Source organism: Ptychodera flava, chromosome 1, assembly GCF_041260155.1.
Source record: "Ptychodera flava strain L36383 chromosome 1, AS_Pfla_20210202, whole genome shotgun sequence".
In the NCBI taxonomy this organism is placed as follows: Eukaryota; Metazoa; Hemichordata; class Enteropneusta; family Ptychoderidae; genus Ptychodera; species Ptychodera flava.
Genome location: NC_091928.1, coordinates 39,037,400 through 39,059,582, shown reverse-complemented (window position 1 = coordinate 39,059,582; position 22,183 = coordinate 39,037,400). Strand labels below are relative to the sequence as shown.

The following is a 22,183-nucleotide window of genomic DNA, read 5'->3' as shown; positions in this document are numbered from 1 at the left end:
TACACCAAGAGTTTTTAAATGAACCCCCACAAGTGGTAGATCAGAATAGAAATGATAAAATTTGAAAGCCCGAATTTTTTTACCCGAGGCACGTTCTACCTTAAGTTTACATAGACCACCCTCGGAAGAGTAGCCTCCTGGAGCACACAAAGTCTTTTAATTTTCAATGACATTTCCTGTCATCATTCGACACTGAATCATGATACCGCGTTTGGTCTCTTCAACTGATCATGTGGTTAACCGTTTTGTCCACAGAGCGTGCTAGTATCGAAGCCGGTATCTACCAGCTGAACACATTCATGGGCGATGTTGTCGTCATCCCGAAGACCCCAACGAAGAGGTCCGTTACTACCCGGATCTTCCGATGGTCTACGCCATAGAGCAGGACTGGTTTAAGAATGCCAAACATGTATACACCATGTTCCTCAAGTACTATTTCGACAGGTAATTACTGCCAGTTACTTGTGTTGTTTGTTTTTGTATGTCCTTCAAACAGTTTCAGCATTCATTAACGGTACGCGCAATCTGTGATTTCAATCAAGGACATTGAAAACGAAAAAAATTTGCAACGTTGGTGCAACAACAAATGTAACGTCTTATCCGATTGGACAGTCTAGTTGCAATAGACGATATTCCGCTGATTGCGAGATCTCGCGAGACTTTAATACATGCCAGTAGAAACAGGTTTCCAGCTTAGTAATACAAGTCGAATTTTGTATGGAACTAGAAAAAGTGCAGAACTGAGCAAAGATTGCAACTTCATATATTTTATGCAGTGTTTAACGTAATTAGCGACTTGTCCTGTTTTACGCAGTTTGTCCTGTGTTGCGAGAACACTGCCACTGCGAACCACATATTCTCGCAATATCTCGGAATGTCTCGCGCGGTTCGGAACATGGTCTATTGTTTAAACCAGCTACAGTGATTGGCTCAGTTCTCTGTCCGGTGTTACAGTGTGCTTCTTGTTGAGAGAAGACAGCAGCAGCCGAGTAAGAACAACATGGAGTAAATAGTAAAATGCAGCTTATCTCTACATCTCACTTTTATAAGATAGGTCTGTGGCCTGTCTATCGTGTCATGACTCCGTCTTACTTGATGTCGTTACCTATTGCATCAAATGTATTTATCTGATATATGTACAATAGCATGGGCAGTGGATCGGGTTATGTTTCCATTTGTGGGACTTCCAAAAAGCAGAATGACGAAATAAGCCGAGTGCAATAACTGCATTGAGCCTTGGGCATGGTTTTATCGATGAAATCGTACCCTACAATATAGACCAGGGTCGCTTAAGTAGGCTCAGCTTCATTGTTCAGCGTATGTAAAGGCAGAAGTTGCGTTTTCGACTACAATGTGCTTGGTCAAGCGTCTTATTATATGCTCCTTTTTGATATTTCTCTGATGTGAAGGTTTGAAGAATACGCACGGGACGCCATCGTCTTCGATCACTGGCCAAACCCCGAGGACGAGCACTGCCAAGCGTTCTTGAGACCAACCGTGTGTTACTACAGCAATGGAGAGTTCGTGGAAGAGATCAGCGGTACCGAAAACTTGGTTCTCCGATTCGACACCGAAGACCACTCGGCCGACAACATCGACAAGAACAGAAACTTGTTCAAGAACTTCATTAACAAACACGTAAGAATGACCTCCACTTCGAGCTTTCAGAATCTCTCTATTATACCTGATATATTTCAGAAGAAAGTCAAACAAAAACCGTTATCATTTATTGTCGAAAAAAACAATCGCAAAAATCAGCACCAGGCAGCCTCAACTCGTGCCACACTGCTGTGGTAACCATAAGACAACCGTCTTTTCAGTGGACGAACGTTTTGTGTTCGATTACATGCAGTGTATCGGTTGTTGCGTTATAAGCAATACTAAAATACAGTATGCACCTCGTAATTATTGTTCGATCTTTTTTGCGGGTTTATGTTCCTTGGGTGGGGAGCGAAAACAATTTCACAAACGCATGTAAAGTATTATTTCCTGAACTACCGCACTGTAAATGCCAATCTTCCTGATCCTTGTTTATATGTTTTATGAAACTACGAAACCACACTTATTCTAAGAGAAACATTTTGGTAAAGTTACAGTTAGCGTTGCCAAAGATAGACCGAGTTCCGTGAGTTAGAAGTTACAGTGGCAATATTCTTAGCAAGAGTATAGATCAAAGCGGGCGTTGTTTTGGAAAGTAACAACAAGATCATTTAAGGTTTCTATCTTTTACCTACAGACAAATCTAAATCCCGGTCAAAAGTTCAACGACTACTTCCTGCTGTCCAGGACCAGAAACCAACCGTGTTCAGAGCACTCACAGCGGAAGAGATGAAGAGGTTGCCGCCAGAATTCTTCAAGACGATGAATTACAAGTGCAGGCCTAGCACCATGGATTTGTTGCCGCTGGAGCAACAAATCTAAGGCACCGCCTCTCCACCGATGAAGTCACACGTATATGTATGGGATGAATAAAGTTGTCATAATATACAGAACCCAAAAGAAAAAAAAATATTTAAGGATTTCTACCAAGCTTGTCGACCAACCAAATACGGCTTTCTTTACGCGATGAACGACTTCAGATTTTCTGCTACACAATAATGACATTTTAATAAAATTGTCAGCCACTGTCGTATCAGAGTATCTTAACCGTTTTGTAACACAGCTACACTATAGGAGCAATTTTCTCCTGTGCTTGCCATGCTTCAGAACTCAGACACGTTATTTTGAAGTCACAGCGAAAGACTGAAGTATACTGCAACACAGCTTACCAATCGTTTATTGAATCGTAATCGATAGTTTGGATCTTGAAGAAGTCATTAAGATTATTGAAAAAGATCATGTACAACACTTACTCGGCGGTATGCTACTACATTCTGCAAACAGCATCCCAGCTCAGTTTTTGTTGACAACCTGTAAGAAGTTCCAATCTAAAATCTCTTTCATACCTAACTACGTATCCCTGGCCGTCAATCTTAAAGTTCATAGAAGCCGATGTCTCTGTAACTTTTACAGAATCTGTAAAAAAAAATCATAAAATTTAAATCCGTTTTTAAGGAATTTGTAAGTTAATGTGAAGAAGAAAAATAAACCCTTCGCATTTGTGATGTAAATGTAAAACTTGTGAAGGGAAATCTTGCAGACGGAATAAAGTTTATCTAAAAAGGAGAACATAGTCTAGAATTGATTGTGTAACATTTCAGTTAAGGTAGTATGCGCCTCGAAAGTGAGAGACTCAAGAATAAAACTCAGGGATCACCGTGCAAATTTTGGTACTGGAGAAACAAATAGCCTATAAGATTTACCGATACTTAAAGTTCAGATAGCCGCCAGCCCTGTGTTATCTCTATTGAGAAAATGAAATTTTCGATTTTCGAGAAACTAAGCCGGTAGGAAGTTTTCTTACACCAAGAGCTTTAAAATGAACCCCCACAAGTGGTAGATCAGAAAAGAATTGTAAATAAAGTTTAAGAGTCCAAATGTCTGTCCACGAGGCGCAGGTACGAGGTCCATTTCCTCGTTGCCATACACTGCCAATCCAGCTCTTCAAGACACTAGTGGGTTAGTTGATGTTTGTCAAATGATCATTTTGGTCTTCTTATTTCACTTTGATGACCTCCCCAAACTTGAACCATAGAATGTTTTGTCCTTTAGTTTTACAGACTGATTCTCATCTAACCTGTAGAAATTCAGTAATCAGTTTTTCCCTAGATTATAACTAGGCCAGGCGATTTTCTGATCAGGCGATTGAGTCGCCACGCAATCGTTTGAATATTCACCCTGTCGCTGACAATGGATCACAAGTGTAATATCGAGGAACGCTCCCACCCACCCGTACTCAGCCTGGCGTTATCGTTGACGAGAACTTGTTGAAAGAAAACCCGAAACGTCCGACTGCAGATTATAAACGTTAAGCCCCCTAACTTTCAATTAGACTCAGCTTATTGAGTTCATTGGATACATTCCCGGGCTGTAGTTCTCTATATTCATGTTAAACATGACACCGGATTATTAAGGTCAAACTATAAAGGTGAAAATCGCCAACTTCGTCATGTCTGGTGGGCTACAGGCGTTCGCTATGCCATGGTTGTAAAGTATCGCAGATTTTACAAACGTCTGTCGCTTTCTGAATTGACTCCATTCCTTTTCTTGCTGAGGGACAAACAGTGAATTGTATTATATGGTTAACTTTTGGAAATTGTGGCCCATGTAACGAGAGTCAATAATAGTGTTTGTTACATACTCGACAAAGCTTCTTTTATTTCCCATGATCCCATGCGTTATTGTTCACTTGTTACTGTCTATGCTTTTAGGTCTGTTCCGATCAGTTTCTTGTTTAAATGTGAGATACGTCTAGCGGTAGTGTAGGTTTACGTGCAATGAAAACTTATTTGGTGTTCGTATTACTAAAACCCGCGTGACAATTTTCCGCGTCCACTAAAGATGCAAAAACGTATATGTATGTATGTATGTATGTATGTATGTATGTATGTATGTATGTATGTATGTATGTATGTATGTATGTATGTATGTATGTATGTATGTATGTATGTATGTATGTATGTATGTATGTATGTATGTATGTATGTATGTGTATGTATATATGTATATATGTATATATATATATATATATGTATATATATATATATATATATATATATATATATATATATATATATATATATATATATAATATAAACAGATTACTTCAAGTACAAAGTAATGAAATCTATTACTTAAGTTTCATGCATCTTGCAATCCTCAGATAGAGTTACCAGCTAAGGGACTGATCCTCTATCTGAGGATTGCAAGGTGCATGAAACTTAAGTAATAGATTTCATTACTTTGTACTTGAAGTAATCTGTTTATTATTTGTTTATAACGCTCTGCTTTTGCATCGAGCACTGTAACTTCGCACGAGGACATCTGTATACTTCGATATATATATATATATATATATATATATATTATATATATATATATATATATATATATATATATATATATATATATCTGTATACTTCGATATATAATATAATATATATATATATATATATATATATATATATATATTGACTTATCCCAATGGCTTGAAAACGCCAATCTCATACACAATTTCTTCTCGTCTGTCTCATTCGACTTATCTATAACTTGGTAGAGTTCAACGGAACTAGAGATAACCTTGGGCGTTTATAAATAGACGTAAGTCTCGCCTGGAGTGACTGTTAATCCGCTGCCAAGTGAACACGTATATTGAATAGGGACAAGGCAGTCGTGTACACCTTACCAATAGAGGGGGCACATTATATTCAGCAGACAGTCATACATCGTTTGGTATAGACTTCAGGTGCGACACGGAGTTTCATCCCATGATGTCGACGACTTCAGTCGATATTTCGATTGAAGATTCAAGCGCGGGAAACACCAGATCATCGAAGAGCAGAAAACACAAGATTTTGGCGTTGATTGCTGTCACCATAGCTACTGCTGTAGCCGGCCTTGCGTTGGGTACCCACTATGGAGTACAGTCAGGTGAGCTTTGTTAATGTTGTCTTAACAGGTGGTTTTGCCTGACCCGTGTCAATACTTTAACTTCAAATTCGTTTTACGTTCCCTAAGATACTAATGAACTTTTCCAACCGACAATCGCTGGTTTGAAGTTCATTGGAAAGGCATTCCTCTGCCACGTGAACACATACTTGTCTATCGAGCAGAGAAAACTCGGTTGTGTATACCAAACCAATCAGAGAGTACAGTATATTGTGAATGCAATACTTGGTCACGGGCACCATGCTTAACCATGTAGCACTTTCCGTAGATCGCTTTCTTATCCATATATGTCTTACCATACGTACAGGAGAGGCTGGAACTACAGATGGCGACGCAGGTCAACAACGGGGATCGAAGATAGATGGCCCCGGCCGGACCACTGGCCCAATAATCAGAAATACGGAAGACACCACATACTCCCGCGAAGTAACAACTTCACGCAAAATATCACGAACACCACATCCACCACTCATCAAAACAACCATACCGAGAGTAGCATCGACAACGGCATCACAACCACCATCGACAGCGACGTCACTTATGCCATCATCACCACACAGAGCGACAAGCAACATGGCAGCAACAACTACAACGACGTTAGCGCCGCCAAGGACGAGCGTGACGACTCAAAATGTCGCGACAACTGCAACTTTGAGAGCAAGCATAGAATATCAGCCGACAGCGGTATTTCGAACAACGGAGACGATAATTCCGACTGAAGAAACATCGTTACCGGATCGCGGTTTTACAACCAACGGTGCCACAACACACCCTGCGACAACCTCTGTTCTCGTGACAACCTCTGTTCCCGTGACAACCACTGTTCCCGTGACAACCACTGAGCTTACTTCACATGACAAGGGGACGACGGCGGAAAATATTAGGACAACGGAATTTTGACGACTATAAGTTCGGGAACATGCACTAGCGATTATAGTATGTAAAATATTACTTTTTTACTGTATCTATTTTCTTCACACCGAGAGCTATTTTACTGTTAATTGACTGCGAGTGAAGCTGGAAATGCAACGTTGTAAGATTAAATGAACACTTTTGCTGATTCAACAAAGACAAATTTTGTGTGTCAGATCACTATCGAAATAGGAGGATCTTTTTAGAAATGCCATTCCTCGTATTGTTTGAATCCACATTTCGAACTAATGGAAATTCACATGTGCTTCAAAACTAATTCTGTGAACACTTTAGTTTCTTGTAAATGTCAGAGTTCTAATATTCATTCGTGTTTCCCGTTTCAGCGTCACTGTTCTATATGGACGGGCAAAATGGCTTTACTTTCGATGAAGCCGTCGAGTGCTGCCAAAATCAGTGCGCCGAGATTGCTACCCTGGATCACATGTACCACGCCTGGTTTTCTGGTTTTGAACTCTGCGAACCAGGCTGGAATGCGGACGGCGTGGCACGGTATCCGATGCAGAATGTTGTTCCGAGATGCGGTAATAGAGCCGGTCTGATCGTCTTCACAAACGCATCTCCCAACGCACGCCGTGGTGTCTACTGTTATCCACTCGGAACAATACTCACAACCCGATCATTGCAGTGTCCATTAGTGAGAGTAAGCTATTACCATTGTAACTTTTGCTCTCAAACTGATAACAATTATTGTCAATTACGCGTAAAGGGACGTTTTCAAGAACAAAAAACGGCAATATTATAGTGGGCAGCGATGATGATATATGATGATTGTGGTGGTGGTGGTGGTGAAGGTCGCCCTCGTTAATTTTAAACTTTGCGTAACATGCCATGTACAATTATTACAAGCAGCCGAGAACAAAAGATGAAATGGCAATACCAATTACTGATGATTATTGTCACTATTGATGTCATTGATAAATTTCGTTTCGTTCAGTTTCACTGACCTACACAAGTTTAATTATCATGTAAAATTGTGGTACACTTGTTACGGAGCGTTCTGTTTTCTTTCCAGCTGTGACATCCAATGCGAGACAACTAGCGATGAACAGTGACAGCGGTGACAACAGTGAAGATGGCGATGGTAGCAATGACAGTGATGATGATGATGACAGTGATGGCGATGACAGCAATGAAAGCAATGACAACAACAGCAATGACAACGACAGTAATGACAACGACAGTGATGACAATGCCAGCGATGATGAGAGTAACAGCAACAACAGAAATAGCAATGACAGTGACGATGATGATGATGATGATGATAGCAATGACAACGACAGCAATGGCAACGACGGTAATGACAATGACAGTGATAATTACGGCAGCAGCAACAACAGCAATAGTAATGACAGTGACGATGATGACAGCAATGACAACGACAGCAATGACAATGATAGCGATGATGACGGCAACAGCAATGACAGCAATAGCAATGACAGTGACGATGATGATGATGACAGCAACAACAGCAATGACAATGGCAGTGACGACAGCAATGATGACGATAACAGCAGCAACAGCAATGGCAGCCCTGACGATGATGATGATGATGATGATGATGATGATGATGATGATGATGATGATGATGATGATAACGGCGATAATGACAGTGACGATAGTGATGATAGAGGTGGCTTTAATGATGGTAAGTATTACTTTGGATGTCAATTTCAGTTTCGTCTTCGCAATTATCTTTCTGAGAGCCTTTATGATATCAAAATAACCCTTTTTTCAGCAATGGTGTTCCATGTTAGCGGACTGGAAGGAGAATATACCCTGACATTCGAAATGGCAAACAAGATTTGCAAGTACTACTGTGGCCAAATAGCAACACTGGATCGGCTCAATGAAGCCTGGCAGACGGGTTACGAAAAATGCAGCCCCGGTTGGTTGGCAGATGGCATTGTGGGATATCCCATGCAAACGCAGATTAGTTCCTGTGGTAACCAGATCGGTGTTATAACTTATACTGACGAGGATCCAAACACCGGATATGATGTGTATTGTTATCCTTCGACTACACCTGAAGAGTGAGTTCAAATGCGTCAGGATTACAAGACCTGACATCGACAACATGAGAGCGTCGTTTGCTATGATTCTTCTGAATAAATTAACTCTGGGATGTACGACCTTACACACTGTGTTGTTGATGCTATCCTGAACGCAAAGTGCCTCAGCTCAAACAATGTCTTCTTCACGTTAGGACGCGATTCGAGTGCTTTTTAACCTCACAGTTACGAGACCTTCAGGACTTCAACGAGACTTTAAACCTCTTACACGGCATTGTTCCTTCAAGTTGCAAGACATATACCTGAACAAAACAGATTAACAGTGGTTGCTGAGAATGGCCAAAACAGATGAGGACAATATATTGTATAGAAAAGACTGAGTGTGATTGTTTTTTTGTTTTTTGTTTTTTTTTTTTTGTTGGTTTTTTGCGGACAAAGGATCGTGTGAACAGATCCTTGAAAGCGAAGAACTACATTAACACATGGAAATGGCAAATCTTACAGACTGCTATGATAGCATTGAAGAAAATATGATAAAGTGTATCATATTAAGGAACTATAGCTTGATATTTTGATTTCGCAACTCATTTTCTCCAAGTCATTCATATTGGTGAAATGATTATAGCTGTTTTCTCATGAACAAGTTATTTTCTTAATAAGTCTCAGTAACTTAAAATCTACAAGTGGGAAGTCATGCCTGGAATGAGCAGACTTTATTTAGCTAGGGTGTTTGGTTTCAGAATTGTTATTCATGGCACATGGACATTAAATAAGCATTACAAGCTGATTTAATAGAACTTTAGATCCCTGGTGGCACATTATGGCGTGTGTATTAATCTTCAACTGAAGCGTAAATCTGGCGCTATTTTTGTCGTTTTCGAACGCGCTTCACACTGGCGGAATCCTGTGCTCAGTGACGTCATGAATAACAATGGATTTAAATCTTTGCACGCAGCTCGGCTCCCGCGGCTAGTATATCTGATGCATTGATTTGTAGGTATTTTCTCACAGCAAAATTGAACTCCTTTGCCGTACTGATTGCCAGGGATATCTCAGGTCAACAAATGCCACCGTGATTGTATTAATTTTACTGAGAATTTGTTTCTATCGCGATAGTTGTCACTTTTTAAATTGTGATCATTATCATCATATTGAAAATTATCACCTTAGCAATATGAAATCGCTGTTGAAGATTGTGTTTTTGCATCATAACTTAGAGTATGCTCTTTACTCACTTTCCAAGTTCTACCGGTATGACTCTAGCTTATCACTAAACTTATTGTTACCGCCCTTTTAGAGTATATCATTTACAAACTGGTGTTGACATTATTTTTTACCATATCATGCTTTTGTTGTCTTTGCTTGCATGATATAAACAACAGGGATAAAATGAAATATAAATAAATGAAAAGGATACAAAGTTTGTACACTCATACATTGTACACGATGATTTGCAGAAACTAGTTTAACTGACGATAATCACGAAGCTAAAACCTTCAGTATATTTATCATCCTTCACTGCTGGAAAAGAGGTCAGATTGACGTGTTACATCCTCTTAGGTGCTGCAAGATACATTGGCCTTGTTTCATTTGAATTGTATGAATTATTCCGCGATAATTTTTTTTTCTCAGACTCATGTTCCTCAAGATTCAACTACATCGAGTTCATGAAACTCTACATGATAGACGTTTAAAAAATAAGTATTTACTTGAAGAGTGGATTGACAACGAGATGAGCGCTTAAATTCGAACTTTTTAGTTTGCTCATTATCTCTTACTCTATCAGTTGTTTAAAGCAATTCAATTGAAAACCAACGATATCAATATTTCCATGAACCCCCACCTCTCCGAAACAAACTCGATACTCTGGATCAAAGGACATGTATTTAACCCTTTCATCACTGTAGTTTGTCCCAAACTCTTTGCTATCAATGGTGAGTGTGGGCCTGTTTAAAGGGAATTGGGTGAACAGATTAAACAATGAGAATGATATTCTTGGTGAGATTAAATAGCCGAAGTAATTTTTCTGAGAGTATATATAAATTTAGAAGAAAAGCACAAAGTGAAAGGTTTGAAATATATAGATTAGAACGATATGTGCAGCATGTCAGAAATGCAAACAAAGTGGAGACATAGATGCTCGTTTATTTCAACGACTGGTAGGCCCTTTGTCGTTTCTTAGGTTTCTTTTTTCTTAGGTTTTCTTTTTCAAACTTTACTCGTCTGTAACTACAATATTGACTGATCCTGACAGATTTATTTTGCGTAGTTTTGAATTTGATTGAGTGTCCGGTTTGCCTTGCACTAGACGAGTTTACATGTTGCTTATCTTTAGAATGTCAACATTTGCAAGTAATTGAGTCTTTGGAATTAGATTATAGCGAACGTTTCCCATACACTGTCTAGTCTACAATCACACACAGTCGTTCCAGCTTGCCACTCAAGCTTAACACTGCACTACCCCGGTGCACTACATACACATCACCAAAGTTTTGTTTTCGGTGTTCATTTTAATTTGGGAACTTAATGAAGAAAGAAGTGAATTATTTTCAAAATAAACTTTTCTTCTTCCCTCCATGTCAGCAATCACGACAACTGTCCCTTCAGGATACAATCTGTAGCATGTCCAGTGCAGTCTACACAATCAACAAGTTTAACACAATACAAAAATGAATATTATCAACCAGAAAATTCTTAACACTCCTGCATAAAACTTTTTCCTGCTTTCTCTTTTCTCTCAGTTAAATGAAACTTTCTTCATTGACACTTCTCTCCAATACATGACACACTTACAAAAAAAACTAGAAGAAAAGTGTTGATTTTTACACATGCAACTGCAATTCTCAATCAACAAAATACATTTTTGCCATTAAGTAACACACCAAGTGTTTCTGAAATAATCCCCTGTATTTGGCACATAATTTAGGCTAGACAATGTATGGGAAATGTTCGGCGGGCGCTGTAATCTAACACCAAAGTCTAAAATTTGTTGTAAATGTTATTTTTCTAATGATAAGCAACATGTAGACTCTGAGCTCTGCAAGGCAAACCGGACACTCAATCAAATTCCACTGTATTTCACAACAAAATTTCTTTCAAATTGAATTCTCTTTTAAGTCCTGGAAGCACGGATTATACTTAGTGTTCCAGCTTCCTCAGTGAATGTCCTTTCATATCGTCAGACCGTACGATAAGAGAGCTCTCGACCAATCAGAGAAACACCGACAAAGGTGTACCGCCATGACGTCATGCCCAACCTCGATACAGGGCACTGCACCGCCGATCATGTTCGGATCATTGCCCTGTAGCTGTGAAAACGGTACCGTGGACGAAAACGACAATTCTCCGTGTTGTGTGAAATTTATCTCCGCGCTGTGTAAAAATCTCCGCGCTGCGTAAACTTATCTCCAGCGCGGAGATTTTTACACAGCGCGGGGATATTTACACAGCGCGGAGAATTGTCGTTTTCGTCCACGGTACGTGAGCTCAAGAGTATACGGACTGTCCAAAACCGAAGTTGGTAGAACATTGTAATACCGCCCTCAATCGGCGGCGCTTTATCTCCAACGTTGCGAGTTAGCCAATCCGGGCACTTTTGAAGCTCAGCGATGGCTGTAAGCCGAACACGGTACACTATTACATGTCAACACAATGTAAGAAACAATATGGATATTTACTGACACCCCCTCCCCACATATGTTGAATTTGTGATAGAATTTTCACATATCCCAGATTTCATCAATTGCAGGACAGGGCAGCAGCGACTTGCGTTTGTGATAAAGTTTGTCAGCACCGGCCTGGATGGCAAGTAAACTAGCAGACCCAGGAGAGAGTACCTGTCTATGGTCCAGAGCGAATGAATACGCTGATGACAGGATAGTGACATTGATAGTAATAGGCCGTGGGCTAGAGGGGGTCTACGTGCACCCCCCCCCCCCACAGGATAACAAACCTGTATTTTTCAGAAGCCTTGGGATCCCTAGAATACGAAATGGAATTTTAACAGAAAAAATATAGGGATGGAATAGCTGTTATGGTCATGTTTTGAAGGGTACCGCAAAATCACGATTTTCCAAGCCAAATGCATTTTCGTCAAATCTGTCTTCTTGTAAGTCATGTGCTGAGCTCATTTTTCAACATAACCTCACTTGTTTGGTATCATTAGAAAGGGAATTTATTCCTCCTTAAGATGACATATTGTACTATGCAATATCTTCTACAGTTTTTGTCAAATATAACCAAAACTTACCCCTTACCCCAAAATTTAACATTGCAAATTACAGTAAATCTCAAATTCTACCAATTTTTTAGCTAGGCATAATAAAAAATGCAATGCTTTGTCTGAAATCTGTTTTATTTCATACAGGGACATGTCAGAAATATGAAATAGACTTTTAACAGAAAAATATTGGGAATCTACAGCTGTAACAGTCATATTTTGAAGGGTACGCAAAAATTACAGTGTTGCAGATTTGCATGCATTTTTGTTAAAACTGTCTTCCTATAAGTTATCTGCTGAGCTTGTTTTTCAATATAACCTGGCTTGTTAGGTATCATTAGAAAGATAATTTACTAATCTTTAGAACGATATATTGTAACATGCAATATCTTCTATAGTTTTCGTGATATATCACCAAAACTTACCCCTTACCCCAAAGTTTACATTGAAAATTGCAGTCAAGCTAAAACCAAATTCTACAATTTTTTTAGCTTGACACAAAAATCTAGCTTATTGGCCTTTTTGCTATTAAACCTATTTTATTTGTACAGGGACATGTCAGAAATATGAAATATACTTTTAACAGAAAAAATATTAGGAATCTACAGCTGTAACAGTCATATTTTGAAGGGTACCGCAAAATAACAGTGTTGCAGATTTGCATGCATTTTTGTTAAATTTTTCTTCTTATACGTATCTGTTGAGCTTGTTTTTGAATATAACCTGGCTTGTTAGGTATCATTAGAAAGATAATTCACTAATCTTCAGAATGATATATTGTAACATGCAATATCTTCTATAGTTTTCATGTCCCTGTACAAAATAAAATAGGTTTAATAGCAAAAACGGCCAGAGTTTTTGTGTCAAGCTAAAAAATTGTAGAATTTGGTTTTAGCTTGACTGCAATTTTCAATGTAAACTTTGGGGTAAGGGTAAGTTTTGGTGATATATCACGAAAACTATAGAAGATATTGCATGTTACAATATGTCATTCTAAAGATTAGTAAATTATCTTTCTAATGATACCTAACAAGCCAGGTTATATTCAAAAACAAGCTCAGCAGATAACTTATAGGAAGACAGTTTTAACAAAAATGCATGCAAATCTGCAACACTGTAATTTTGCGGTACCCTTCAAAATATGACTGTTACAGCTGTAGATTCCCAATATTTTTTCTGTTAAAAGTCTATTTCATATTTCTGACATGTCCCTGTATCAAATAAAACAGATTTCAGACAAAGCATTGCATTTTTTATTATGCCTAGCTAAAAAATTGGTAGAATTTGAGATTTACTGTAATTTGCAATGTTAAATTTTGGGGTAAGGGGTAAGTTTTGGTTATATTTGACAAAAACTGTAGAAGATATTGCATAGTGCAATATGTCATCTTAAAGAAGAATAAATTCCCTTTCTAATGATACCAAACAAGTGAGGTTATGTTGAAAAATGAGCTCAGCACATGACTTACAAGAAGACAGATTTGACGAAAATGCATTTGGCTTGGAAAATCGTGATTTTGCGGTACCCTTCAAAATTGACCATAACAGCTATTCCATCCCTATATTTTTTCTGTTAAAATTCCATTTCGTATTCTAGGGATCCCAAGGCTTCTGAAAAATACAGGTTTGTTATCCTGTGGGGGGGGGGGGGTGCACGTAGACCCCCTCTAGCCCACGGACTATAACTTTTTGCTCCTGGACATCTTTTGTTCAGTGAGTTGTATCATTGACGAATGAGTCGCTTTTTTCGGTACCTTCAACTCACCGTTACGAGACTGCTATTAACATGCACTGCATCATACGTCACACGTACTCTTGCAAAGATATACACTGAATGTACAGCACGACCGGGAAGATGTTTAACTTTGGAGTACTTTGGAGTAGAAATGACGTATCATTCTAAGAACTTTGGAGAAAATTCTTATGAAACTGAAATTATGCGATTGTATTAACTGTCTTCTGAACACCAGTTCAATCTGTGTTGTTGAAAGGCTGATATTGCTGTTGCACAATCAGCATAAAGATAGCAGCTTCTTTGTACCATTGATGTATATCCATCCCTGTAATGTAATTGAGATGAAAAAATGCCAATTACCCGCGACATATGATTACCAAATTGGCTTAGCCTGGTCCCCTGCCCCATTTCTACCGCTGGCTGCGCTGCTCACATGCACGAAAATAGGGTCAGGTACGGGCTAATATTTCAGTCAGAATTTTGACTGCATATTAATGAGCACAGTCCCTGACAAGATCATGTGATCAGCACATCCTTATTGTGGCAACCTCGGAAATTAGATGACGAGACATTGAACGTCGAAGTTATTTGCACGGCTTCATTTTTAAGTCTCCGACTCTGTTCTTCTACTATTGCATTTGGTGGTTAAAAACGACTATTTATCCCATATTTCGCATGTACGGCAATGACTCAAAAATAAATGATTTTTCGTTTTTCATTCGATGTCGACATAGGATGCTTGATTCTGAAAACTATGGAGGTAAAATTACTCCATTGGCATACGAAATCTAAATTTGAAGGTAGCTCCAAGTTGGAAATAAACAAATTCAACGCAATCACTGCACCCGTACTATTGACCAATGATAGCCATGCTTACAATAGCCCGCATCTGACGCTATTTTTATGAGCAGCGCAGCCAGCGGTATAGTAGTAGCAGTAGTAGTAATTTATTATAGTGACTAGTGATAAACACCAAGCCACAACGGGCTTATTAGTCACTTTAAAATAAAGTTAAATACATGTGAGGAAAGCTGTTCCTAGAAAATCCAAATACAAACAATTACATTTTCACAGTACAAAGCAGGTAAGTCATTTGAAAACCAAGATCAACGGCTGAAAATTAACGCGTTATATATGTTAGCGATTGTCGTCTTTTGTAAGCTTTACAAATAAATTTGATTGTACGCCCACTGGCGTTATTAATTAAAAATCGAATTTCTGAACATCTGAGTAATCTCCAAAGTTTCTACAAATATTATAAACAGCATCAAATAAAGTTGTCCGGTAATCATTGTACAAAGAACAATGTAATAAAAAATGCATTTCATCCTCAAGGGCGTTATCGTTACAATAAATACATTTTCTATCTTGTACAATTTCTCCTCTATATCTACCAGTTCCACACGAAGTGGTAATATCCCAAATCTAAACTGAGCATAAAGTGAGCGGGTACTTCTCTCTAAATTATATAATAAATAGTTTTCCCTTTGAAAGGCCTTTTAAAAATCTTATAGGTACGTAGTTTGGGTTGGTTGTTTACTTTGTCAGACCATTGAATTACTCTGTCTGCTTCAACTTTTCTTTAACTTTTACCAGATCACAACAACCTCCATTTTCCAAAACATCTATATCTAAATAGTCAAAATTTCATGCAATTCATAACTAAAATTATTAATACATAAAGAGTTGTCCCACAAGAATATTCGTTTACACAATCGGTTATGATCCATATTCACCAGTCTATTCCAGTATCTGACCATGTTGGTCCAGTGTCTAGTTTTTGATGAAATCCAACAAGTATCACCTTCATGGCTGAAGTGGGAGCAAATTTATGAACTCCTAGAAAAAATCGAAGAGCTCTATTTTGGATATTGTCACACTTTACATGAGATGCAAATCCCAGACAGCAGAACAATAGTCCATAATAGGTACTACACAGTTGTCATACAATTTTGTAAATGTACAAAAACCCATATTTTAACAGTTTTAAACTTTGAACAAATTTTACCAAGAGCTCTGCTTGCAGATTCTGCAAGCATCTCAGACATATATTTGAAATGTAAAGATTCTTCTAACACAACCCCAAGGTATTTACATTTTGTAACATACTCTAATTCAGCACCTGCTAATCGAAACGTGAAGTTACTTCTCTCTATACCTCTACGTCTGAAATGAACAACATGTGATTTACTTTTATTTATCAAAAGACGCCATTTTCTACACCATGAATAATGTAATCTAACATCTTTTGCATGTTCTCTTCGTTGTGCGAAATTACAGCGATGTCGTCGGCATACAACAGAGCTGATACATTATCGTCGCCTATTTGAATGCCACAATTTAACTCTTTTAAATCTACAACCAAGTCATTGATAAATATAGAAAATAAAGTTGGTGAAAGATTATCACCCTGCCTTACACCATGCAATGTATTGAACCAGTCAGTATAATTGTCATTAACTTTGACACAAGCTGACGTATTTGAATATAATGATGCTATTGAATTGTACATTTTCCCATCAATGTTATTAAGTAAAAGTTTATACAAAAGAATATTTCTATCTACAAAATCAAATGCTTTCTGTAAATCAATAAAAGTTACAAAAGTAGGAAGACTGTTGTTCATTCTGTTTCTAATAATGGATGTAAGTACAAAAACATGATCTTGACAAGACCTGTTTTTTACGAAATCCATTCTGCTCGTCAACTAAAATATTATTATTATCTAAAAATACAGTAAGTCTTTTATTTAGAATTGAACTATATACTTTTGAAATGACAGACAACAAACTTATTCCTCTATAATTAAGTGGAACTCTCACATCATTAGTTCGACACTCAGGAATAGGATAAATAATACTTTACGCCAAATACTGGTATCTTGCCAGAATCAAAACACATTTGAAAAAGATGAACTAAAACTTCAATAACATTGTCATTTTTAATCACTTCATATGGAATGTTATCAATACCACTTGCTTTCCTATTTTTACCCTTTAATACGGCACATTTAACTTCAGCAAAAGTGAAATTGTTATTCAATGTTGATTTTGTTCATATAACGGATCAGATAAATTATTCTCTAACACAGACTTATGATGTTTCACATCACTATAAAATTGCTCATCAAACTGATCCCTAGCATCACTGTTTGTGAATATAAAGCAGAAAAATCTCTCTTCCAAGAACCTAATACAAAATTCGAATCAGTAATAACATTATGGTCATCATTATAAACCTCCATGGGTATAGTGTTCTTAACCTTTTTACTGGGTCCCAAACGCTCAACATACTCCCAAAAGCGTGTAGGATTCGCAGTACAAATTTCCTCAATTTCCATTTGAAGACCAAGCTTAAATTTACGTTCATGAGATCGCAACCGTTTATCAAATGTATTTCGGGCAATCTTAAATTGTGCTCTAAGGTAAGAATACTGTGCATTCCCAACCTCATGCTTCTTACATTTAAGAAAATCCTTTTCTTTGTCTCGCATATCAATTTTTCCACAACACTTTTAACTCTTCATTCCAATAAGGTTTGTGAAACTTATGACGTTTTCGAGTTTTCTTTGTACAATCGAAATATGGGATAGACTCATTCATGCAAGTAATTATGCAGTCACATAGCGATGAGTAAACCAAGTCCAGGTTAATTTGTGTTTCAATATTACTCTCAATACGTTCAATCAGTAACAGAATGGCACGTCTCGTTGTCTCTGACTGCATAAAATTCTGCGGGATACAGTCTAGTCGATATTTCCTTTGTACAGCTGATTTATCTGAAGTACCATCCATTGCGTTATTTGACACTGTTACATTTAAGTCTGTGATTGGTCTAGCCAATAGCTCAAAAGTGAGCAGTGAATGATCCGGAATTCTGGATCTGTCATTTAAATACTGTAACAGATTATGTTGTTCAATAAATGTTGACATTCTCTGCACGGTAAAATTCTTACAAGAACAAGTTGACACGTACGGAATGGCATAGTAGTCAACAACGGCTTTTCCATGTGTTGAAACAGATGTAAAGTCATTACATTCATTATCATAACGCCCATTCATTATATGCATTCTAAAAATTCCGCAAAAGAACGACCATGTTGATTAACATATGTATCAATCACCTGTCGAGATGGAATGCCATCATCAACACCAGCTATTGTATCTGGTAACGCGCCAATACGTGCGTTTAAATCACCACAGATGATTATCGTGTCAACATCATCTAAGATGATTACAATTCACTCAATAAGAATCCAAAAAAGTTAGACGAATCTCTTCCCCAAGGGGAATTTTCGGGTGGAAGATAGCAAGTAAAAACAACGAAAGCAAAGTCAGTGAATCTATTAACAAATTTTAGACCAAGAATACCATCATAATTACAACTCTCGACAGACACTATAAATTCTTCATGAAGATTATTATTCACCAAAATACCAACCCCACCAAATGATCTAGTAGCATTGACATGAGACTGCCGTCTATTGTTACCAAACCATTGGTAACCATCAACAGAAATAGAAGCGTTTGCTGAAAGATGGGTTTCATTAACACTGATAATATCAGCTTTATGTGCTTTCACGATTTCTGTTCTCAAATCGTTATTGGCTTCTGTCCAGCTACAAACATTCAAATGTGCTATTTTAAGGTAAGGATCAGTGTTTCGTTGGGCTTGGTGTTCTACCTAGTCATCATTATCTTCATTTTCCGTTATTTGTCGACGATCTCCTGAAGCTGTCCAATCACGCTGTTTTTTGACAATACGACCACTGCCAGTTATACGAAAGTCCGAACCGTTTGGCAGTTCATTGAGTAGGGTACGCGAATTTAGTTCCAATAAACGCTCTGTATGTGACTTGCTTGCCCGCAGGAACACTTTTTGATACTTGGCAATGTTCTTTAATTCCTGCTTACGCCTCAGAATCTCAATTTTCTGTTCAAGCGTTTCCATAGCAAATTAACAAGCCCAGGGGAGCCTTGGCGTCGGGAACGCAGACGGGCTACTTTTACAACTTGAACCTGTGGTAGATCACTCACTTACTCAATATATCATCAACTACGTGCATTAAATTTTCATCCGTTTCTTCCGGAATATTCGATGCAATAATGCAGAGATCATTATCATTCAGCGGGTTACCTCTGCCGCATGCCGCACCTCCGTTGTTCCTCAGCTCTTGTTGTCTCGTTACCATTGCTTCCAGACCCGTCAATTTTGAGTCTATTCTTGCAATATCTAACACAAACTCCTCTCTCAACTTATCCATTTGAGTATTAACCGATTTCATAATTTCATTTCGGAGTTTATCTACTTTTCCCTCCAGACCTTTCTGACCAGCTTCCAACTTACGTAATATTGTCATCATCTCATTGTTTCCAGCCTCCACGTTGTCGGTTTTACCTGACGTGTGTCGTGGACGTTTTCCTGTTTTCTCACCACTTATTGACGATGCCATAGTGTATACTTTGTCCACTAGGTGTTTGCAATATCCTTAACCTTCACGTGTCAGCTACGAAATGACGAAAGTTTGTCGGTAAAATCGCAAAAAATCACCGTTTTTCAGGAGTCGAAGTGCAGCGGGTGTTACTCGGGGGAACAGCGCCCTCCTGTAGGGCAGGGGACCAGACTTCAAGCTAACTTTTTATGAGAAAGTGTATTTGCGTGAGACAGATTCAGTTTCCGCTTGTCGCAATACTTTCCTCAAAAGGACGTACACCAAACATAGTTACAACAAAAATCATGTTATTTTTTCAAATATCGCAGCATTTTGGTTGAACGTCGATGTCGCAGAATAGGATGTGTAACGTTGTCGTCGAATATGGTCACAGCCCGGGGGGGTAACTCCCATAGATGGCTATACGGGGAGGGTCCGCGCGAAAGGGGTCGTTTTTTTGCACTGTTTGGTATCAGAAAGGGTATACTTTTCACGAGGTGTTGGTATGAGAAAGGGTCCGTTTTAACACAAACTGACATTTGTTAAAAATCATGCTGTCAACACTGGAAACCCATGTATCTACATCCCAGATTTACCATCAATATTTCCGATCTGTCGGTTTGACTGTTGGTACCCCTGGTACGCAAGGCGAGTGAGTAGTTATCTGTATACGTATGTTGGCGGGGTAGCGTGAGTTGTTATGCGGGTCAAAGGTCAATCCCACGCTACCCCGCCAAGAGATAGCTGCGTTTCGACAACTAGGTATCAGAAAGGGTAGGTTTTTTGCTCAAAACTGGTATCACAACAGTTTGGGTTTCCATGTTCGTGCGGAGCCCCCCGTACTATTAGCCATGGAGTTACCCCCCCGGGGGTCACAGGCGGCGCTGTTTGGAGAGCTTTCTTTCTACGATATGGCCGTCTTCTTTCATTATTTAACATGAAATCAATTTCACCTATAACTATTCACGTAATTTTCTTGTCACGATAACAGTGGACAGAATTTCGCACAGATTATTGAAGAGGTGTACGCTTAGCACAAACAGGTGAGATCAGCAGTAGAACAAGTACTTGTATTTTAGAAACGGTCATAAAAATAAGGAGAAAGTGTTACAGATATTAGAATTAAAACGATGAGCGATATTCGTACCATTAACAAATGAACACTCTATACCTATCAGAGAAACAGTACTAGAACACATCATGTAGACAATCATATTCATTATCGATTTGATTATGTAACCAAATCAATCACACAATTATCACAAACATGCGGGGTAAAATAAGTGCAATATATAAAAAAAGGGCTTCAAGTCGTTTGATATGATTGTTCATGCGCAGCGATCACTATACTCTGCTTTTAGTCGACTCTGTGACATTTTATCACGTAAGTCACTTCAATTGCCCCTGAGAATAATCGATGCTTTCTATACATAAAGACATAGGGCACCGCCGACTGCATTCGGGAAACAACGCCCCCGGCAGTCGTTATACATTTTGTCAAAAAGACATCTGTCAAAAAGTTAGGGTCCTGGATCACAACCTGTACAGACATATGGCACACGGTACGTTTTGCGATAGCTCTATTTTAATTATCGTGCGCAAATGCGCACTTAGCCACATGCTGCCGTTGAATTACGCAGAGGAATACTCCGTATTTATGAGTGATACACAGTCGAAATCAGATTTGTTTGATATGTTCGTAGGGTGAAAGGGCCGGTTGTTTATCAACTTTATCTCTGAGCATATTGAAAAACTGCGCACAGCTTTCGAAGGAGAACAACAAACATTCCGTGTCAACGATCACTATTGCGAGAACAAGGGATTAACTGGATTTAGCACTGCCGCATTAGACTCCTAAGTAGTTCAAACTTCCAACGACCTATTGAAGCGAGCTCTTATGTTTAGAGAAAGTTAAAGTCATAAGTTCGTTATCGGATTTTGAACGTCCGAACTTTCTTTCTGGGACAGGGTTTGAGGTCAAATACCTTGCCATGTGTATTTCGTTTTGTCAATGGACTCAGGAAAATTAAGGTGTAATAATACCGCCCTCGCTTCAATCGAACGTGCTGTACGTGACGGGCGGGCGGGGTTGATTTTTCTTTCAATATTGAACAATTCTATAAGCTTAGCCCTTAGCTGTGCATAGTGAACAATTGAATGCAACACCCTCTACAGGGCAGTTCATGACCTCATCAGTTTATTACGCATACAGGATTGTACATGGTTTATAAGACTTATCTCGAAGAAAGCGGTGACAACTTGTTGACAGTGAAGTTTGTTACTCACCGTAACTACAGGAAAAACTAAAT

At 38.5% G+C, this 22,183-nt stretch overlaps 1 protein-coding gene across 1 annotated transcript; it reads left to right on the top strand.

The window, feature by feature from the left end:
- The first annotated feature begins 276 nt into the window (after positions 1-276).
- On the top strand, positions 277-3,168 carry LOC139136955 (uncharacterized). Its single transcript, XM_070704833.1, has 3 exons — positions 277-444; positions 1,410-1,638; positions 2,237-3,168. The coding sequence occupies exons 1-3, from the start codon at positions 365-367 to the stop codon at positions 2,330-2,332; spliced, it is 405 nt and encodes a 134-aa protein (XP_070560934.1). The 5' UTR covers positions 277-364; the 3' UTR covers positions 2,333-3,168.
- Positions 3,169-22,183: the final 19,015 nt, after the last annotated feature.